Below are 16,081 nucleotides of genomic sequence, written 5' to 3'. Positions count from 1 at the left end.
GAGTGATGGAATACTGTAACTAAATCCACTTGGCCACAAAGCTAGGTAACTGAAATAAACCTAGTCCACTGTATCAGTTGAAATTACCTGAACCTTAAAGAACACCATGGACTACATATATGCACATTTAATATTAAGAATTGGCTTCTTTGGAGACCTGTGTCATATAAGTTGATATAAAGTGTGTGGTCGTTTTTCAGCTGGGACAGCTCATGCCTTTATCATAATTTTAGAATAAATTCCAAGTAAAGGCAAGTGTACCTTAGATAGAGAAATCCGGTTACACTATTTTCTTTGCTATCCTAAAACATTAAGACTATGAACTAAAGAGTTTTAAAAGTTAATGCTTGGACCAAAATTTATTAAACAACATGTAAACTGTTTTCCAGTATTAGTATTCCAAAGATGATTCAAAGATGGCTTGGGGCATTAATGACAAAGACTTCATGTCACATTTCAGGAAAGGACTTTGTGATTTCTCTTTGTTATTTAATTGCTAATGTAGTATAAATCGACAACGACATGTACTTTTTCCCCCAACTGGCTCGACTTTATATTGTCTCATTAGAAATCTGTTTAAAATAGAGTATAAAAATTATTTGTACAAGAAGTAATATTTGATGGCAAAGAGTATTGGTATAATTTTCAAGTAACTACTTTATTAAAATGATCTTCTAAAACTTTGGCATTTGAAGAACTTGAAAGATATTCCAGAGAATCTAGGATTTCTTAGTCCAGACGTGCTGTTGAACATTCACAATTTAGAAAAGTAAAGGATCGGGGCGCCTGGGTGGCACAGCGGTTAAGCATCTGCCTTCGGTTCAGGGCGTGACCCCGGCGTTGTGGGATCGAGCCCCACATCAGGCTCTTCCTCTATGGGCCTGCTTCTTCCTCTCCCACTCCCCCTGCTTGTGTTCCCTCTCTCACTGGCTGTTTCTCTCTGTCGAATAAATAAATTAAAAAATCTTTAAAAAAAAAAAAAAAGGATCACTGTAGTTTAATTGTATAAATGAGAGAAATTAAGTGGTTATTCAGTTACTCCTTTCAGTTAGGCTCTGTTTAATAGAGGATTTCGGTTGGTATACCATCCCAATAAATATTGAGCACCTGCAAATGTTTGGCCCTGTTCTAGGTATAGGTATTGGGAAAAGCCGTTAAAAAAAAAAAAAAGTACATGCTCTTACATTCATTACATTCGTACAGGGAACTTACATTCTAATACCGGTTTTTAATACACATATGGAACCCAGGTCAATGCAAGGGAAATGAGGGAGTAGTCCTTTTTGAGCATTCTTTGCAGTACGATATGTTCTTGATTTTTGCCTCTTTTTAGTTAGTAAAAGCCATTACGTTTTTTTATTTTCGTATGTCCAAACGCACCCTAAATACACGTAAGCTGTATTAGAGGCAAGAGGGGGTTGCCACAGTCAAGTTTGGACCATCCTGGTGACGCGTCGTCTGTGGACGTAGCGTGTGCGCATTCCCACATGCATGCTAGGCGCACAGGTAACGGAGAAAATGGTGTCTTCCCGTGAAGCCGTGGGAGTGCCTGAGGCTACGGCTGGGCGAGGCCCTCCTGTGAGGGGCCACACCTGCTAAGGTGTCTGCTGGGGACGATCCTATTTTTCGGTGCCTTGGACACGACCGAGGAAAACAAGCAGCAAAAACTTTTTAAGACAAAAGATAAAACGCCATTTATCAGCCCGAATAACTCAGTAGTAAAAGAATTAGTCATTAAAAACGTTTGTAACAGTATAGAGAGTGAGAGACAGGGACTCCAACTTCGGCGCTTCTCCCTCGCCTCCGCCTCTGGCGGCCCCTGGGCTCCGCTTAAGCGGCCGCGCTCCTGGGACCACCCCCTCCCCCCCCTCCCCCCGTCCCCGCCCAGGTCAGGCTCGGCCTCCTTGCGCTTCGGCGTTGCGCTTGACCCCGGGGGGGGGGGGGGGGCGTGCCGTGCGTCCCGTCGCCGTTCCGTTACGCGAGCTCCGCCCCTGGGCGCCCCGCCGCCTTGTGTTTGAAGCTGTTCACCGGGAGACAACGGTGGCATCGGCGCGCCATGGAGCCGAGGCTAGTGAAGCCGCCGGGGCAGGATTTGGTAGTGGAGCGTCTTAAAAGCCGCTACGGATTAGGGGGCAGCCGCTTCGCCGAGGTGAGGGCTCGCCCTTCACCTCGGCCGGTCCCTGGGTCCGCGGGCCAGTTCCTGCAGGTGTGAAACAGCTCGCCCGGCAGCGGCGTCCGAAGCCTCCGCGCCGGGGTGCGGAAGGCCCCAGGCGCCACTCTGCGGGCCTCGAGCCGCTCTGCCGGAAGCCGGGTTAGCGAAAGGTAGCCTGAGGAGCGGAAGTCGTTCGTGGCCGCGGATGCTCCGTATGCGGGAGAAACGAATTCTATCAGGAAAATTCCTTCACCATAAACTCTTGAAGGTTTACGATGTATCAGACATGGTGGTATGACACTTTTATTTACGGTGACTTGTGTGGAGTTCAAAAAGCAATTTTAATTCCTTTAAAAACCTTCCTATTTGGACGTAATTCCAAACTTAAAGTTGGAAGAATACAAAGAACTCCTCTGAACACTTTGTTTGGCTTCACCAGTTGTTAACATTTTGCCACATTTGCGTTATTATCTTCCTAGTTTTGACTTTACATACACAGATTTTCGCCCTGAACTGTTGAAGGGTAACTTGCAGGCACTGTGATACTTTTATCCCCAAATATAAATACTTGATTGTATTTTCTAGGAATAAGGATATTCTCTTATATATCCACAGTAACGAATTAAAAGAGACTTACCGTTTATACAATAATATGTAATGTATAGTTCATATTCAAATTTCACCAATTATCTCAATAATGTCCTTTGTAAAATTTTTTTCCCGGTGCAGATACAGTCTAAAAATGAGCATTGCGTTTGGTTTTCTCTTCTGTTGCCTTTATTCTGGAACAGGTTCTTAAGTCTTTGCCTTTTGTAATGTTGGTATTTTTGAAGACTAGGACAACTGAATTTCTCTGATGAATACACCGTATGATTAGATAGATACGGGTTTTATGCATTTTTGGCAGGAGTGATGTATGCGTTGCTCCTGTTCATTAGGAGGCATGTGATGTTGCTTTGTCCCATTATTGGTGGTATTAACTTTGACCGCTGGGTTAAGGTAGTGTCTATCAGATTTGTCCACTCTACCCTTTGTAATTATCTCTTGTACTTAATATATTATTTGTGGGGAACTCTTTTGAGACTGTAGGTTGATTCTTAGTGTATAAATTAAATATGTCTTTTTCTTTTAAGTATGATTTTTCAGGTTTTGATCAGGCTAAATGGAAGAGAAGATCGCTAACCTCCCCAGGTAAGCTGATGAAGTATTTTGTACATTTGGAGGTTTTAACAAATTTAATTTGAGAGAAAACATTTTAAAAAATGTTTAGGCTTAAGACTAAGTGCTAGATATCTTGTGATACTAAGCTTTTTTCATTTGGGTAATGAACTAATAGTAATCAAGATTTTGGGGGTAAAATCAAATTGAATGAATTTTTTTTGGTGTTTCAGTCAACATTTTTGCCTTTAAAAATGTTAAAAATTAAACAGTATATTAGGTAAAGAAAACTAATTGCTATTTTTTTAAGGCATAAACTTTCCAAGTTACAGGGGTAATAATTGTTGCACTGGAAGGATTTATCAAATGTACTTGATAAAGATAATTATAATGTGAGATTGGGTGGGTTGGAACATTATGTGGTAATTTGAAACTAATATATATAGCTAATTAACCATTAGTCTTTTGATTTGTTGATACTTCTTCAGTGATATTTTTACTAGTAAGTATAATCATCAAATTTTGAGGTGATGTCAGCAGAAACAGTATCTTTAAAAGTTTATCAGTTGGTAGATTAGAGGATTTCATTTTTTTCCAGTTTATTTCATTTTGAAATTTTGTAAACACTTCCAAAACATTCCTTCAGTATGAAAAAAAAAAACAAACCCGGTGATTACTGAGTCTAGTGTCTTAAAAATATCTTAAAATCGTATTCTAGTTTTGAAATTTGCCCTCAAATTTCCAACTTTTTAAAATATAACTAAAAAACATAGCCCATTTAATTTCTGATGGGGTAAACATGCACGTAGAGAGGGATGCATACATTTCAACGACATGGATGGAACTGTAGGGTATTTTGCTGAGCGAAATAAGTCAGAGAAAGACAAATACCATATGATTTCACGCATATGGAATTTAAGAAACAAAACATGAATATAGGGGAAGGGAAGGAAAAATAAAATAAGATGAAAATTGAGAGGGAGGCAAACGATAAGAGACTCTTTACTATAGGAAACAAACAGGGTTGCTGGAGGGTGGTGGGTGGGGGGGAAGGGATAATTGGGTGATCAGCATTAAGGAGGGCACTTGACGTAATGAGCACTGAGTGTTATATGCAGCTGTTAAATCACTAAGTTCTACCTCTGAAACTAATTTTTAAAAAATCAGATAATTCCAAAAAAATTTTTAAAAATATTTCTAAATTTCTTATTAGAGAAGCTCTCTTTGCCTTTTAGTCACTGAATTTAGACATAGGCTAATAGTCTGTTAAATGTTTAGTGTTTAGGGGCGCCTGGGTGGTGCAGTCAGTTAAGTGTCTTGACTCTTGGTTTCGGTTCAGGTCAGGATCTCAGGATCTTGTGAGATCAAGGCCTGTGTTGGGCTCCATGCTCAGCGCAGAGTCAGCTTGAGATTCTCTCTCCCTTTCTCTCTGACCCGCCACTTGTACTCTCTCTGTATCTAATAAAAAGTTTAGTGTTTAAAACATATAAAATTATAAAATGTTTAATATTTGAGGACTGATGAAATATAATGATTAGGTAGAAAGAAAACTGCTTTCTGAATTTTAATCTTTCCATTTGCTGGTTCTGTTACTCAGATAAATTCATGTAACTTCTCTGGTCCTTAGACTTTACATCATTAGGGTGAAACACACCTATTTTGCTTACTTCAGAGTAAGCTGGTTGTTGCTAAGATCGAATAAGGTAATAAATGAAAGAGCATTTTGAAATCAGTAAAGTGCTATATAAATACAAGATTTGATGCCTGTTTTCTGAAGTTTGCATTACAGAAACATACAGATAAGAAATCATTAGGTAATTTTGCTGCCTTACCTTTAGAAGCCTAGAATGAGATTAGTATCTGACTTTAGTAATCTCTGCTATTTTCTTTTTTGTCAGCAGATGATTTGGATATCTTCTCATCTGGAGATAAAGTGGGTTCATCATTAAGATGTTATTCTGATGAAAGAAAGCATTGCACAACACCTCTTTGTAGTTCATTCAAACGCTTAAATGTGAATTGGTAAAGTACCTTGAATCCTTAGTATTGCTCTCCCTTCGGTATCTAAAAAAAACTGAGAGATTAAAGGGTGGATTGTTCATGTCTTTGCTTTTTTTTCTGAGAGGAAGTACAAGCGGTCTGGAGCCCGCTGAATGGTTGAAGAGACTGATTTATTAATTTTTACTGAGAATCTCCGTGGTAAAAGCATAAACCTAGCGTTACGTTTGGTGGTATAATGGAAAGTTATTTATACAGTATGAAAGATGAACAATTATTTTTATGGTTGTTCATCCAGGACCCAAATGAAGACCCTGCTCCCTTTTTTTTATTTAAAGGAGCTAGGATAAAAATGAATGCAAGTGTGTTAGACGGAGATATTTCACTCAGCATCCATTGTGTGTCTACTAGTGTGGTAAGTTGTATTTTAGGTAGTTGAGAGAAATAGATTAAGAAATCAGCCTAGGGAAATGCTAACTACAAATATGCAGAGTGCTGGGCTGTGAGTGGCTGAAACCAGTATAAAAACAGTGGAAGCTAAGGTGGAATAAAGTTCCGAATTAGATACAATTAAATGCCATAAATATGTGGCAGAAGGAGGTGCTGTGGTTATCAAGAAGGGGTAAATGTTTTGAAATCATGTTAAACTATAAAGATGTATACATACACAAAATGAAATGTTGAGATAATCATGGGGAGAAGAAAAGATAACTATGCTGGAAATATTTGTAAATTATTAATGTAATTGGTATTTGGGAGCTTGAATTTTTTATATAATTGCCTCATTTTCTACTTAGATGATTTAATTCATGTAAAGCACTTAGAACAGTGCTTAGTACATAGAAAAGCATTCAAATGTGCTATTAACATTGTTACTACTGTTTTATTTGGCATTCACAAAGTACTTTTGTTGATCTGGATTTAAGATTTGAACATAAGGTAGATTGAATATAGAGTAAGGAAAGTAAAAATTGTTTTGAGATAATTATGAATTTCTGGAAATTATTTTCTTATATTTTATAACTGATAGTTTTATTATTTTTGTTATCATAAATGCTCGGTATAATTTCAAGTTATAACTTGAAGCTTTTGAACTGTGAAAGTTTTTATGACGTTGGACTGTTTTTTTCACAATCTCTAGTTATGATCTAATCTGGAATTATAGTGCTGTCTAGCATAGTAGCCACAGGGCACAGGAGGCTATTGAGTACTTGAAATATAAGTACGAAATATTCACCGGATTTCAAAGATGGATAAAAGAATGCAAAATACCTTAATAATTTTTAATAGTGATTATATATTAAAATAATCTTTTAGATATACTGGGTTTAACAGTGTTAAAATTTTGTGTCTTTATGTTTTTAATACGGCTGCTAGAGAATTTTAAATTGCCTTATGTGACTTGAATTATATTTCTTTGAGCAGCACTGCTCTAGAAATTTCAACTTTGAGATCATCTTTTTGGAGAGAACACCTGAGATTCTAGTTCTGCTTTACCTTTTACTAGTTATGTTATGTGTCAGTTATTTAAATTTTTTAGGTTTTAGTTTCCTCCTGTTAAATGTTGGTTCTTTTAGCTAAAATTATAGCTAACAGTACCTGTTACATCTACCTCACAGAAGTATTAGGAATCAAAAGAAAGAGTATGGCAGTTGTAGAGCATTCTACAGGTATATGTCATTTTAAATTAAGCCCATTGGAATATGTAGAAAGATAACTATAGTGACCTTTTAGGATCAGTGACTTACTTTCCACATTTTGTTTTCCATTTTTAAAAATGTTTGTTACATTTTTTAAAGATTTTTTTTTTTAATTTATTTATTCGACAGGACAGAGACAGCCAGTGAGAGAGGTAACACAAGCAGGGGGAGTGGGAGAGGAAGAAGCAGGCTCATAGCAGAAGAGCCTGATATGGGGCTCGATCCCATAACGCCGGGATCACGCCCTGAGCCGAAGGCAGACGCTCAACCGCTGTGCCACCCAGGCGCCCCAACTTGTTACATTTTTTAAAATTGTTATGCTGTTAATATTTGAAAAGCAGTTTTATCTTTTTAAAATGCTATAGAAAACTTCCAGAATGTTGTGATAGATTTTTTTTTTAAAGCCTAGATGATGAACTGGATTCTTTTCAAGATTTGAAGCAACGAGAAACAAAAGAAGAGTTAATTGAGAATGAACACAGAATTAATACCTCCAAAATAACCAAACAATCTTTTAAAGACACAGAAGAAGGTAAAAGAGATAATCATTTTAGAACAGTTCTTAAAAAGTTGCTTTGTCAGGGCATCTGGCTGGCTCAGTAGGTAGAGCATGTGACTCTTGATCTCAGGGTTGTAAGTTTGAGCTCCGCATTGGGTATAGAGATTATTTAAAAATAAAATCTTAAAAACAGTAGCTTTGTCAAGTAGAGCACATAAAGTTTATCTCATAGTAATAACACTGATCCTCAGGTGTCTGTATATTTCTGTGTTCTGCATTTTTGTAAGCCATGAGATAGTAACTGTACTTATTAGTGACTGAAGGAGAAGTGGAAAATAAACTTCATTATTTTTCAGTAGTATTCCTATGCTCTCAAAATTATCAAAATAAGTTAGTAATCAATTGAATACTTTTTATAATTTCTTCATATTTTTTCCTATCAGTATTTGTTAGAAAGTCACTAAAAACTGTGCTAGATTTGAGTAATCCTTTAATATTTTAAGATGGTACTCCAGATTTCTTAAGGTATAGCTTCTTCAGGCACTTCTTTAGTAACTCTCTCTGCATGTCATAGTTTTGTCAGCATTTCATGGAAATAGGCAAACAGAAATGGCTTCCTCTTGGCTGCAAGACTTTGAGAACAGTGTTGCCCCTTTGATAGCCTTTGTGCATCTCTTCTGGGCATACCTTGTCTACATATAACACATGCTTATTTCTCCCTTCCCACTCTCCTTCATCCTCTTCCCATTCATCTCAGCATTTGAGGAAAGTGAAAAGTAATTCTGCCTGGAGTTGTGTTTCTTGCTACATGGTGGATTTTCCCACTGAAAAATAATTGAAAATATAGAATAATGTAAGAAAAAAGTTGAATGTATTTAAAAGTTGACATAATTAAGGAATATTTAAGCTAGGAATTGTGAGATGGGAACCTAGAGAGGCAAGCAAAGTAGTGAAAGTGTCTTTCACTTTAGGGGCGCCAGGGTAACTCAGTCGGTTGGGCATCTGACTCTTGATTTCAGCTGGGGTTGTGATCTCAGGGTCCTGGGATCCAGCCCAGTGTAGGGCTCTGTGCTCCACTGGAGTCACCTGGGATTCTTTCTTCCTCTCCTTGTGCCCCTGCTCCCCCTCCTGCACTCTCTCTCTCTCTCTGAATGAATGAATGAATGAATGAATAAGTAAATAAGATCTTTTAAAAAATGAAACTGTCTTTCACTTTAAGGGTATTTGCTGAAGTGAGTGAAGTAAAACTTTTTCTTTTCTTTTTTTTTGAAGATTTATTTATTTATTAGAGAGTCACCCGCTTGCATGCACATGTAGGGGAGTGGGAGCAGGGGGAGAGGAAGAAAGAATCCCAAGTGGACTCCCTGCGGAGTGCAGAGCCCCATGTGGAGCTTGATCTCACTACTCTGAGATCACGATCTAAGCAGAAATCAAGAGTTTGTGCTTAACAGACTGAGCCACCCAGGTGCCCTAAAACTTTTTTCTTTGTTAAAAATTGGTGTTATTTTTTTATTTTGGCTCCCTAAGTTCTGTCCAAGATGGGGAGTACAATAGGAGACCCCCTTCTTAAAGCTAGGGTTCCCAGGAAGGCTAATGCAAGTTAAAACCACGTTCAGTACTAACAGAAAATAAATTCTGGCAGTACAGTGTTGGCAAAGAAGTGAAGCAAGAGAAACTTGCTCATCCATTGCTGTTGGGAGAGTAAATTAATATAACCACTTTGGAAGCAGTTTGGCATCACTGGCACAGTTGAACCTGCACATGTCCCCTATGGTCCAGCAATGTTGCTGTTAGTTCATATACCCTGGAGAAACTCTTGAACATGTGTACCAGCAGCCATGTGCAAGACTGTAGATCACCTGTGTAGACGAAGAGTTCAAATATCCACCTGTAGTAGAATGTTGGCATATAAAAATATAAAATAGGATAAAGTAGTGAAGATTTGTGAACCCGATTCTGTCATTAATACAAGAACATATTTAAAAGAGGTTATAGAAATTACATAATTACATCATTATATAAATTACAGACATTATTATATAAGGTTTAAAACCAACCAAAACAAGGTCTTAAAATTTTTTTTATCTTTACCCAAATAGTAAAAACTTTTAAAAAATAAAGCAATGATTAATGCTATATTTGGGTTAGTGGTTAATTTGGTTTAGGGGAGAGAAAGGAATGTGATCAGGGGTTTCTGAGGTAACTCTACATTTCTTGGCCTAGGCAGTTAATATGTGAGTGTTTTCACGCACTTTAAAATCCATTTTGAAATAATTTCAGACTTACAGAAAATTCGCTGAAAGAGCATAGAGAATTTCTAAGGCCTTCACACAGATTTTCTAAATTTTAACATTTTACCACATTTGCTATATAATTCTTCCTGCATATAATACTGGAGACTTAAAAACATTTTTTTTATTTAAATTCAATTTAGTTAACATACAGTGTATTAGTTTCAGGGGTAGAATTATAGTGATTCCTTGATTGCTTGTAACACCCAGTGCTCATTACATTAAGTGCCCTCCTTAATGCCTATCACTTGGTTATCCCTTCCCCCCACCCACCTCCCCTCCAACAACCCTCAGTTTGTTCCCTCTGGTTAAGAGTCTCTTATAGTTTGACTCCCTCTCTGTTTTTATCTTATTTTATTTTTCCTTTCCTTCCCCTCTGTTCATCTGTTTTGTTTCTTAAATTCCACCTATGAGTGGAAATCATACAGTATTTGTCTTTGGCTTATTTCGCTTAGCATAATACCCTGTAGTTCCATCCATGTCCTCGCAAATGGCAAGACTTCATGCTTTTTGCTGGCTGAGTAATATTCTATTGTAGATATATACCATATCTTCTTTATCCATTTATCTGTCGATGGACATCTGAGCCCTTTCCACATTTTGGCTATTGTGGGCGTTGCTCCTATAAACAGTGAGGTATATGTGCCCCTTCGAATCACTATTTTTGTATCCTTTGGATAAATACCTAGTAGTGCAGTTGCTGGGTTGTTGGGTAGCTCTATTTTTAACTTTTTGAGGAATCTCCATACTGTTTTTAGTACTGGAGACTTTTTAACAATACTATAATTTATATTTAAAGTAACTCTTCCTGAAGAGTCCTCTGTCTGTGAATATTTAAAACTGCAAAGTAATAAGCTTTATAATTAAATTTCTTTTTTAGCAGTTGCCCAGCCAACTAATTTGGCATCAAATTCAAGAAATTGGACTGAATGTTGTAATAATGCAAGTGACTCCCCTCTGAGATGGGTCAGCTGTTCGACATCTAAAACACCAAACAAGCAGAGAATACTTCCACATCAGATAAATCAGATCTATGATGAATTATTTCAAATACACCAGAAACTGCAGGTAAGAACTAAAAACTGAATTGAGAATTCAGATTTATATATTTATTTATTTTTTAAAGATTTTGTTTATTTATTTGAAAGAGAGGCAGCGAGAGAAGGAACACAAACAGGGGGAGTGGGAGAGGGAGAAGTAGGCTTCCCACTAAGCAGGGAGCCCGATGTGGGGCTCGATCCCAGAACGCTGGGATTATGACCTGAGCAGAAGGCAGACGCCTAACGACTGAGCCACCCAGGCGCCCCGAGAATTCAGATATATTTATGTTCTAAGCACCAAACATATATAAAATTTGAATACAGAGTATTTAATTTTAATTATTTTAGATAAGTGTGTCAAGACAAAGTCAAAAGGGAACAAACACAAATTTATTACAGTTATTGAAGGGAAAAATTCATAGCTGAGGAAAAAAATAAATGGTGTTATTATGTATAGGTGTATTTCTTAGATTTCAGACTTTTTTTGTTTTGTGTTTGTTTCTTTATTTCCATCCCATCTTTGCTTAAGAACTAAAAATCTGTCGGTAAAGTGTATTTTTTTTTAAGTTTATTTTTTTTTTAGTAATCTCTACACCCAGCGTGGGGCTCGAACTTACAACCCTGAGTCACATGCTCCTCCAGCTGAGCCAGCCAAGTGCCCCTAAAGTGTGCTTTAGTGTTCCTGATTCATTGTTTTACATACGTATACCTAGGAAGTTCTCTTGTCAGTCTCACCAAAATTCGATTCAGAGCATTGGTCTTTGTCTTTCGGATTTTTTTTGTTTCTAAAGGGTGTAATTCATGTATTTATCAAGTGTCCACTAGGTGGGAGTACAGAAGGGAGTAAAAGTATGTGTAATACACAGTTCCTGGGGCGTCTGGGTAGCGCAGTCGTTAAGCGTCTGCCTTCGGCTCAGGGCGTGATCCCGGCGTTCCGGGATCGAGTCCCACATCGGGCTCCTTGGCTGGGAGCCTGCTTCTTCCTCTCCCACTCCCCCTGCTTGTGTTCCCTCTCTCGCTGGCTGTCTCTCTGTCACATAAATAAATAAAAAATCTTAAAAAAAAAAAAATACACAGTTCCTGACCAAAATTGTTCTAGTTGGAATTCTATTATATTTGTATACAAGGAAATAAACATTTTTAAAAAACCAATATCTAAAAAAAATACTCCAATATCTCATTTTGTCTGAATTATTCAGATTATAATTACCATATCATTTCAGAAAAAGATTATTTTGGCCTAAAATCACTGTAGAACAGTTCAGGGAGAGACATAATTTGGTACTTGACTGAGGTAGAATTTAAAGAGGAGGGAAGTGAAAAGGGCATTCAGGTGGCAAGAGTTGGGGATGGGAGGTTTTTGGGAAGGAGCGATTTGTCAGACAGAATTTGCCAGCCTGGGGAAAGAACACTCAGGCTGGCTACTACAGGTTTTTAAGCAAATGAGTGACAGTAATAAATAGTGCATTGGGAAGATTCCTTTGCTGATACTTTCTGAGATAAGAAAGAATAAGCAAAGTTGTAAAGATATATCATTTACTGCAAACACAACAAAGACAAATATTTTTAAAAATATGAAGTGCAGTGGATTCATCTTGTTTAATCAATGGTCGAATCTAACTTAAAAATTTTTTTTAGTCTTGTGTTGGTCATCATTAGTATACACATTTTATCATATATTGTTCATGAACATGTATGTTCATTCAACATATGTTTGAACACTTGCTAATATACCTTTGCATACTTAGTGTTGAATAGATAGAAGTAGATAAGTATATATGGTTCTTGTCATACATAGCTTATTAGAATAAATTGTGAGTTACCCGTAGAGTTACAATTTTATAAATTTAAGTGAATAATTCAGGTATAATAAATATGAAACCTGATTAGGATAGATTGGTAAGGTCTTCTGAGAAAGTATCATTTAACTTATACCCTGGAGGAAGAGTAGGGGATTATCCCTACTAGATTGTGATGGTCTAGTATGAGAAGCCCCAGAAGCATGATGATATATTCGTTCAAGGAAAATGTAGTAGGTAACTGAAGATTTTTAGAGCAGGGGAGTTGCTTAATCTAAAGTATGCTTAAATCAATGGGTTGGAGGGGCATAGGTGTGGAAGTTGGGAGACCGTAGGATATCCTACCATAGTAGTGCAGGTAAGAGGTGATGGTAACTTAGACTGGGTGGAGGCAGAGAAGTGGAATTGGGGGGTTTTTGGGGGTAAAATGGGTTAGACTTGGTGTTACAAGTTTGATGTGGTATAGGGAGAATAGGTGTCTAGGATAATTTTCACGTTTCTGGTTTGTACAACTTGGAGGAAGAATGAATATGGGGAGGGAGATCAAGATTCTAGTTTGGAATGGATTAGGTTTGAGACTTTAATGGAGACCTAATGTAAATAAATATATCAGCTTGGCATTTAGAACATATGTCTTGGATGGGTGTCTAAATTGGGAGTCATTTACATACAGATATTTAAAGCTGTCACCAGTAGGTGAGATCTAGAGAGAGGACAGAGTGTGAAGAGATGTGGGTATCCTGATGGTGTCTTGGGTTAGGATGAGGGCCTTAGGGATAGAAAGAAGTGGATGGATTCTAAACATTTTTAAGAGGGGGATCCATAAAGTCATGGAGATTGTTTTGATGTGGAAGCTATGCAGTAGGGTTTTAGCCAAAGATGAAATGCAGGTTTATTCTTTTGATTATTGGATAAATGATTCTACTTTTTGCTTAAGATAGGGAACCAAAACTGGAGAGAAAGAAGATTGTTTTTTGAGATTTATAACTTTAATTTTTGTGTAGGAAGTAATTCCTTTATTATGAATATTATCTTTTCATTTGCAATATTTTTCTAAGTAACACTGTTTTGGTTTTTGAAAGTTTGTAAAATACTTAGGACATACAGAAAAACATAGAGAATATTATAATATCAACTGTATTTCCATTGCCCATATTGCATAATGCTAACATTTTATTAATAATTCTGTTTGATATTTTTAAAGGAAATAAAATACTTCAATTAGAGTTCAAACAGCCTTCTTCCATCCCATATCCTCTTCCTTTTCCCAAGGATTCAGCACTCCCTTGAAATTAGTGTGGATCCACTATGTCCCGTTTTAACACTTTTATGTATTTTTATCTATGTATCGCTTTGAATATTTTAAAATGTTACATAAGTAATGACATATTGTGGATTTCTTTTTGCAACTTCCTTGCTTCATTCATCTATATTTTTGAGATTTACATATTTGGCAAATGTAGTTCTAGTTCGTTTATTTTAACTGCCATGTAGCATCCTGGCCTCTAAATAAACCACCGTTACTTTCTATCTTTCTTTTTTTTTTTTTTGAAAGATTTTATTTATTTGAGAGCACATGAGCAGGGGTGGGAGGGCAGAGGAGGAAGGAGAAGCGGGCTCCTCTCTGAGCAGGGAGCCTGACAAGGGGGTCCTTGATCCCAGGACCCTGGGATCATGATCTGAGCTGAAGACAGAGACTCAACCGATTGAGCCACCCGGGCGCCCCTATTTATTTATTTCTATATGAATATACAAGGTGGAGTTTATATTTTACAAACAGCTCTGTTTAAATGTCCTTAACCTGTAAGAAGTAGTAGTAGCAGGTTGCTACCAAATTCTCCAAAGTGACTGTGCCTATTTATTTACGTTCCCATCAGCAACATCCTGGAGTTGTCTTTCCCCCATAAATGATAGCTATCTTACTGATGTTGTAGTTTGCATTTTTTGCCTTTGAGTATTAAATCCATTAAGATGTTTCGGAGTTCAGACAGTAATGGTAAGACCATATTTTTAAGCGAACCAGGATAGTAATCTGTAGGTGCATACCCAAGACTTTGAGCAAAAAGACCGGTTTCTTTTATATCAAATCTGAATGTTGAAAGTATATGAGATAACAACCCTGTGTCCAAGAGTTAAGTTTCAATTCTCTAGAATTCTAGGGTTCTTTGTTAGTCAAACAGTATAAACATAATAGTAGAACTTTCTGGCTTTCATCATATACTGAGATAAAAGAATTCCAGCACGTTTTTGTTAACAGTTGACCAGTGGTGGGGAGGCTCTTAATGATTGCACTAGAATTCATTTCTTTCAAGGCTATGTATATCTGCCTCAGGAACTGCTGGCACTGAGATAGATGAAGGCAGGTGTCTTGCTGCATTTCCACAGTAGAGGCCTAGTCCCATACAGAAAGCTTCCACATCCAGAAATGATAGTCAGAAGAAAGGTCTACTGAATCTTTTTTTTTTAAGTTTTTATTGTAATTTTTATTTTAATTCCAGTTAGTTAACATATAGTGTTATATTAGTTTCAATATAAGTGTTACAATATAGTGATTCAACACTTCCATACATCTTGAGCCATCTCCAAAAAAGGGAAAATGTGATGTACCTTCACAGTGGCCTGCTGAGCACTGAAGGAAATAGTGAACCTGCATCAAATAGTTCCAGAACTAGGAAGTGCAAGATCAAGGCTCTGGCAAATTCATTATCTGTTGGGAGCCCACTTTCTGGTTCATAGACAGCCATCTTTTTGCTGTGTCCTCGCATGTTGGGAAGGTCCTCTTTTTAAATTTTTTTAAAGTGTGCAATTATTTTTAGAATATTCAGAGTTATTCTACCATCATCACAGCCAATTTTACAATATATTCATTATCCCAGTAAGAAACCCCCTTCTCTTTAGATATCTCTACTCATTAACCCCCCACACCCCCTTAGCCCCTGCCCCACCTATCTCCTCTCAGCTCTAGGCAACCATTAGTCTATTTTCTGGCCATAGATTAGTTTATTCTGGACTTTTCATATAAATGGAATCATACATAGTGTGTGAAATATCTGACTTCTCTCACTCAGCGTGTTATTTTCAAGGTTCATCCATGTTGCAGCATGTATCAGACAGAATTTTATTCCTTTTTATAACTGAATACTCCATTATATAGGTATACCACATTTTCTTTTTTTTCCCCATCAGTTGATGGACATGTGGGTTTCCATTTTTTGGCTATTATGACTAATGCCGCTGTGAACACTCATGTTTAAGTTTTGTTTGAACATATGCTTTCATTCCTCTTTAGTGTACATGAAGCAGTGGAATACTGGGTCATATGGTAGCTTTTTGTTTAACTTTGAGGAATTTTCAAGACCGTTTTCCAATATGACTGCACCATTTTACATTCCCGCCAATAGCATACAAGGGTTTCAGTTGCTTCACATCACTGACAACATTTGT

At 37.1% G+C, this 16,081-nt stretch overlaps 1 protein-coding gene across 19 annotated transcripts in view; it reads left to right on the top strand.

Annotated features, from left to right (window-relative positions):
• The first annotated feature begins 1,908 nt into the window (after positions 1–1,908).
• Positions 1,909–16,081, top strand: part of CCDC138 (coiled-coil domain containing 138) — a 188,544-nt gene continuing 174,371 nt past the window's right edge. For 3 of the 19 annotated variants that reach the window (XM_057309185.1, XM_057309183.1, XM_026516105.4), the window contains exons 1-5: positions 1,978–2,149; positions 3,286–3,343; positions 5,209–5,332; positions 7,413–7,540; positions 10,679–10,866. In XM_057309185.1, the coding sequence (XP_057165168.1) occupies positions 2,057–2,149; positions 3,286–3,343; positions 5,209–5,332; positions 7,413–7,540; positions 10,679–10,866 (591 nt within the window). In that variant the 5' untranslated portion in view covers positions 1,978–2,056. Of the gene's footprint in view, positions 2,445–3,285; positions 3,344–5,208; positions 5,333–7,412; positions 7,541–10,678; positions 10,867–16,081 lie in introns of all 19 variants that reach the window. The other 16 variants (XM_026516035.4, XM_026516026.4, XM_057309181.1 and 13 more) reach the window with 16 other exon arrangements.

Source organism: Ursus arctos, unplaced genomic scaffold (assembly GCF_023065955.2).
Source record: "Ursus arctos isolate Adak ecotype North America unplaced genomic scaffold, UrsArc2.0 scaffold_8, whole genome shotgun sequence".
Lineage (NCBI taxonomy): Eukaryota > Metazoa > Chordata > Mammalia > Carnivora > Ursidae > Ursus > Ursus arctos.
This window is presented reverse-complemented; position numbering and strand designations above follow the sequence as displayed.